We start from the raw sequence: 6,475 nt of genomic DNA, 5'->3' as shown, positions 1-6,475 counted from the left end.
TCTGGCACTCTAGGCTGCAGCCACCATAGACACGCCTATGAACTTAAAAGTAACTTAAAAATACAAAGAGGACTAAATATTATGGTGACCAATCAAAATTTCTTCGACTTAAAATATCTAGTAGAAGAATAACTAAACACAATATATTACACTCAATGGCGGAACTACATATGATTGAAGGCGGGATGTTCCGCGGGCCTCATCGTGAAAGGGGCCTCAGCGCCTCGCAGCAAAATTATGTACTTTTTAAAAAAAATTTCGGTACAAGTAAATAAAATCATTGAATACTGAAATAATACACTGTATACTGATAAGTGATTACTAAACGTGTATATGGTTAATCATACGCCATAGTATTTAGTAGGTAGTATTATTAATTTGAATAATAATATTGTCATGTCTTATTGTGATATGCAGGCATGCGGCGGTGATACACGGTGTAATTCGGAGTGGAGCCTATAATAGCTGGTATACTAAATTATAGAAATAGATTATATACTACGATCTACGGCCCAAGAAAGAAATTATTTTTATCATTTCATTCTAACGATTTCAATATAAGAGTGGTGTTATTGGGTGTTTGACCTTTGACGGTGTTTGGTGTCAGAAAAACGTCCAAGTTACTTGGGTAAGTAGTTTTACAATTATTTTGCATTGAAAGACAACATTAAATTGTGATTCGTATATAATCATTGTCGTCATTGGTGTTACCTAAATACTAGAAATTTAATATTAATTATTAAAACTAATGGTTTTGGACATATTTATATATTTCATCTACATAATATATTAAATTTAAAAAAAAATTAAATAACCTTATAATTTAAAATTTTATGAAAAGTAGTTATTATTATCGTTATTGGTGAAGACGTTTGCTCAAAACTGTAGCAGAAAAAAATCATTTTCACTGTAAATAAAATATTATTATTACTCTTTCCATTATAATAATTCAATAAATTATTAATTTACTATAAATATATATTTTTTTTTATTGCATACAAATAAACAGCCCAATGTTTAGAAATTTAAATTACAAATATAAGGTCTCCAAAAAATTTAGATTGGGTTTGGGGGGAGGGGGGAGGCGATGCACCTTCGGCTTCAATTAATAAATGCTTGCGTGTGAAAGTAGGTACAATTTGAATATCATTGCCCCCCTCCAATATCCATAAAAATTTAGTCTGGCGCCACTGCCCACATTAAGCTAAAAATTATGCAATTCAGTTTGTGCCGGTACATCGGAACTCTTAAGTAGTATCAGACATCGATTGCAGCATTTATTATTGCACTTTCAATCAGTTTTCTTCGAGGTTTTCGTGTTCTGCAGGCAATCGTGGTGTTAATCGAGAAACGCTGTTGCAAAAACAACTTAACAGAATATTATGGTAATTATTATCATTCCGGTCGAGAATTTATAATAACAATGAAAAAAAAAAAACGGATTTTCGGCTTCTGATAAAAACCGTGACAAGACGAGAATCACCAGTGCTGTTATCACAAAAAATGAATGAAAATAATGTTATAATTTAATATTGTATTCGACGGCTGTGACGATGGACGTCCGGATAGGTGAAAGTAAGACGTAAGTACCTGGAAGTGATCTTTGTTTACTGTAGACTGTTGAAAATAATCGATCCTCGGACGTACGGAGACGATGATGTGACACAGCCACCGGGTCAAGTGCCTTTACTTCGCGGAATTAAAAATATCTTTAGCTCACACGTCGTCCTCGAGTGCCGCGCACACTGTGATCTAGCCGAATTCAATTTCGCCCACACCCAGACATGACCACCAAACGGAGCACTCGGTCCGGGTCGATCGAATCGAATTACATACCTTCTTCGGGTTTGGCCATGAGACATGAGACCAAAGGCACGCTGCTTGTCAGGGAACCGACGACCGTGTTCAACATATTCCTGACCGTGTTGCTGTTTGCGTGCAGAAAGTATCTGTTTTTCTCGACGCACAAACGGCTGTTCGTGTACTTGATCCTGCTGGTCGCGTCCGTGGTCGGTGACTTCATCAGGTTCCCGAAAATTTACTTCGCCAACAGCGACACGTTTCTCAACCAGTACCTGGTCAAGCTGGGTTGGTTCTGGACGGTTCTGTGGACGCTGTCGTTTCTGATAACGACCAGCAAGGTGTTCTGCCTCAACTCGCGACCAAGCATTATCGTGCACGCCACTCGTCTGGTGGTCGCCACATTTTTCTGGTACTTTTGGACAAACGCCTTCAATCGACTCGAAGATTATTACGGCAAGTGTTCGGCGGGCAGAGGACTGACCCGATTGGCGTGCAAGTCTGCTGGCCACGTGTGGAAATCGTTTGACATATCCGGTCACGTTTTCATACTCATCTATAGTACACTGGTGATGATAAGTGAAGCTAGGCCAATCGTTGGCTGGGATAAAATTCAAGATGTCTTGAGAAATGAAGAGAACGCTCGCAAAGAAGGCAAAAGTGTGGCGACCACATTTAGCAGTCTTAAAGAAAACCAACTGCAAGAGATGAAAGCAGTTTACAAGAAGATGACGCCTTATGTACAAGTTTTATTCATTGTAATCACAGTTTTTGTCGCTATTTGGGAGCTAATGCTCATCACAACAATGATGTATTTCCACACAATGCCTGAAAAACTACTGGCAGGCATAGTGGCCATGTCAACGTGGTTTGTGACATACATGGTCTGGTACAGTTCATCATTTTTGCCCCCACTGCCTGGTGACGGATTCTTTAAATATCAAGCACTTCAAAAGAGTGAAGTAGGTATTTAGGTTCTTTTTATGGTGTCATGACAAATATATTGGTGTTTTGTATTTTTTTTTTTCAATAAAAAAATCTGTATGTTTATTTACGGGTAATGTGCTATATTATATCTGTATGTGTTCATTAATAACAAGTTTTACTGGTTTTATTGTTGTTAAAACAAATTTTTTTTGTTTTCTAAATATTGTATGTATATAAATATATATTATATATTTGATTGTTTTTATTTAAGCTTTTTTTTTTTTTTTTTGGATTTGTGATATTTATCTATTGAATAATATTTTCATATGCATATTTGATTACATTTTTCAATCAATTTACTTATTGCTTTGAACCTATCCCAAATATTTAATTAAAATGTGATTAGAAATCAGATTAAAAATTAATTTCAGTTATCAAAGATTCACAATTTCCCGATATATTTTAATTATTCTAATATTTCTATTATATTTCATTTGAATATTATAACAGAAAATCATTTACTACTTACCTGTATATTAATAACTTTTATTAAACAAAAATCAGTCAATTCAATATCATTTGTTTCAGATAATAGTTAAATTATGTAATCAAAAAAAAGATTTAACCAATGAATTGTCTGATATATTAAACAAAAAGTGCAGTATAAAATACTTGAATTTATGAAAATTGGTGATTTTAAATGTTTGATTAAACCATTAAACTGTATTTTATGATGGACCTTAAAATATTAAGTTGATTTTCTTAATAATAATTTTGATATAAATACTAGGATTTAGAGGATAGTTCAAATAGGACAAAAATAGGTTAATTTGGGTTTGATCTTAGTACTTTTCACCCAAAGCAGAAAAATAAAAACAACAAAACTGATGTAATTCAATTGTTTTATTATTTCAGCAAAGCATATGTAAGTAGAACTTATTTTTAAATGTGAAATTTATATGTAGTTGTATAATAATTGTTATTGGTTATCGGAGTTGTCTTTTATACTCGATCATAGAGGAAAAAAGTGTAAAAAATGAATTATAATTTAAAAAATTTTATTTACTTGTACCAGGTGGATAAATAGGGGTTGACATGTACTGCATACTTGGATGAGGTAATGTTGGCATGACAGGTATAAAAGGTGTAGCAACAACAGGTACGGTTTGAGGAGCAATGTTGAAAAAATTGTTTTGTAATTCTGTGGGCAATGGTGGTAATGGAGCAGGTAATCCTGGCGAAGGTTTCATTTTGATTTCTTTCATAGCCGCTAAACTAGTAGTTTCCTTATCTTTACGTGCTTGAGCATGACCCCAACGTACATTTAATTTATGTCCACCCAATGTCAAACGGCCATAAGTGCTCTCAGCTGCCATTTCGGCTGCAGCTCGCGTGGTGTATTGAATGAATGCACAATTCTGATGAGCTACATGAGTAATGTTACGAATTTCTCCATATTGATAAAATACATCCCTGTAAGTTATTTAAAACAAGTCTTAGTAATTATAAATTGTACATTTGGTGTGATATTTACCTCAAATCTTTTTCTGTTGTAATATCATTCAGGTTGCCAACATAAAGTGTAGTAATTGTTTGATCCTCTGGTTTCTCCAGTTTTGGCATTTCACTGGCTCTGTTCATCATTTTCTCGGCAACAGGATCATTTACACCATAATACCTAAAATTAATAAAATCATAATTTATAAACATTTATGTTGAAATTCTTGTAAAAGTAACTACTACATAATATTACTAACATTAAAAGAACACTTAAATTTCAGAATAACCAACAAAGCCATAAGTCTTACAAACAAATAAAATTAACATTGAAAAATTTGCATAAATTTAAGTATAAAAATAAAAAGTACAAAACTGTATACATATTTTAGTAAATTTTGAGAGTATTCAGCCTTATTTACGACTAATTAGTAATTACAAATTAATACAAAAGAATTATTTATGATTACCTGTCCTTGAAATTCTGATTTGATAGTGGATCCTCTGGGTCTGTAGGTCTTTCATGACGGTATGGACATTCTTCTCCTCGTCGACATTCACCTTTCACCCAAAATGAACAAATGTGTGGCCTGTTACGTTCATAGTAAGGAGCTTTACGAGCCATTTTGGCCAGTACATCACTAGCATTCTGACATTTTCCACCAGCTTCATCCATTTTTGCTAACTAAATATAATACAAAAATTAATTTAGCCATATACTTTTGATAAACAAAAACTAAAACTATCTCACTTCAGCATCCATATTTTGAACAAAATATTCTTTATTAACATCAGACTTGGGAATTTGTTCTTTAATTTTTAATGCAGCGTCACGGACCTATAATTAATAACAATTTCAAGTTGTCAAAATATCAAAACAGTTACCTATCAGTTAAATAAAAATGTACTTGTAAAGGAAGTCCATATTCAAGATCCAATAAACAAGTCTGGCAAGCATTTCTTAGCCGTGCACAGGTTTGACATATTTCAGTTTTCTTGAAACGCATTCTAGCGCCTGGGCACCAACGGAATACGGTGAATGGTCTTGCACAAACCTCACACTCTTTACCATATTTTTCTTTTGCCTAAAATAAGACTTAGCGATGAAGGTTATGAAACAAACAAATTATGTAAAATAAATATACTAACCATTCGCAAGTAAGGACTATCTCCCAAACATGTTTCGCAAACAATTGGAAAGTCCTAAAACAAGATTAAAAATAATAAACAACATTTTGATACAAACTAATATATATAACAATATACCTAACCAATATAGGTACAACATGATTAAAAAAAATAATGTTTGCAAAAAAGGCTAAAAATGTTTAATCCTGGAGAGTAATAAATTACTCCCAGTTCTCATGCAACACCACTAACTCAATGATGTGAAAATTCTCTTAAAAAATGAACTATCAAGTCCTTATTAATGGTTTACAAAATTCACTAGTACATGTCCATCAATTTTCACCGAAAGTATTGAGATTGGTATGCCAGCCTATTAATAAAATAAAGTAAGCAACATTTGCCACAATACCTAGTGTCTATCACATAATAGATACTTTCTCATATAATCTTTGGTAGACTACCAAAATGTCCGAGGTAAAAAGTCCTAGGAAAAAAAAGTCTGTGGTTAAAAAGTCCGAAACATAACATGTTCGATATAGGTATGTCATATAATTAGGTAAAAGGAAAAATACCATTTGAAGCACAATCAAACTTCCAATTAGTAATTGGTAATAAGTTAAGAATTATAGCTGTGGATAAAATATGATTCCATTTAAGATCGTAAAAATGAGAATTTTGTTCTTCATGTTCAAATGAATTTCTTGAAAATTGAACATGCTCATATTGTTTGAAATTGGTATGGAAACAATTTCTGTGATGATCGCGTGTATGAAATCATGACTCAAGTACGATCAAAATTCTTCGTTTATTTAAAATAGTTTATGAACGAAATACTTACGGAGTCTTCCCAATTCTGTCGGTTATACGTATTAGTCGTTTTGGACAGCGACATATTTGAAAACGCTATTGACGAAAAAAAACGGAATTATAAGTTAAAAAATTACTATTAATGTATAAACTGGAGAAGTATGTTGACTTACACGACTAAAGACGACCTGCCTCTAATCTGTATTCTATGCTGCCTTAACCCTTAAGTAAGTAAAAACAAAAATTACTAAACTTTTTCAGCAACAAACAAAAGACGTCAGAAACTCAAACAGTCAGAAGCTCATCAGAACCTCAA

General features: G+C 33.0%; 2 protein-coding genes across 3 annotated transcripts; one reads left to right on the top strand and one right to left on the bottom strand.

Moving 5' to 3' along the window:
* Nucleotides 1-1,235: 1,235 nt before the first annotated feature.
* Fitm (acyl-coenzyme A diphosphatase Fitm) lies at nucleotides 1,236-2,992 on the top strand. Its single transcript, XM_015508202.2, has one exon. The coding sequence runs from the start codon at nucleotides 1,785-1,787 to the stop codon at nucleotides 2,772-2,774; it is 990 nt and encodes a 329-aa protein (XP_015363688.1). The 5' UTR covers nucleotides 1,236-1,784; the 3' UTR covers nucleotides 2,775-2,992.
* A 620-nt stretch (nucleotides 2,993-3,612) lies between these two features.
* Nucleotides 3,613-6,475, bottom strand: LOC107171579 (pre-mRNA-splicing factor RBM22). 2 transcript variants are annotated; one of them, XM_089224960.1, is made up of 8 exons: nucleotides 6,333-6,475; nucleotides 6,191-6,255; nucleotides 5,374-5,427; nucleotides 5,133-5,309; nucleotides 4,976-5,062; nucleotides 4,695-4,909; nucleotides 4,262-4,405; nucleotides 3,613-4,200 (listed from the first exon to the last, which is right to left on the bottom strand). In XM_089224960.1, exons 2-8 carry the CDS (start codon nucleotides 6,242-6,244, stop codon nucleotides 3,786-3,788), a joined length of 1,146 nt encoding a protein of 381 aa, XP_089081086.1. In that variant the 5' UTR covers nucleotides 6,245-6,255; nucleotides 6,333-6,475; the 3' UTR covers nucleotides 3,613-3,785. The 2 variants fall into 2 exon arrangements, with proteins under 2 accessions (XP_089081086.1, XP_015377315.1); XM_015521829.2 differs by having other exon boundaries at nucleotides 6,191-6,336.

This window comes from Diuraphis noxia, unplaced genomic scaffold (genome assembly GCF_037042655.1).
Source record: "Diuraphis noxia isolate RWA-SAM2 unplaced genomic scaffold, SU_Dnox_SAM2 contig0003, whole genome shotgun sequence".
NCBI classification, from domain to species: Eukaryota; Metazoa; Arthropoda; class Insecta; order Hemiptera; family Aphididae; genus Diuraphis; species Diuraphis noxia.
Note: the sequence above shows the minus strand (reverse complement) of the source record. Positions and strands in the feature narration are given on the sequence as shown.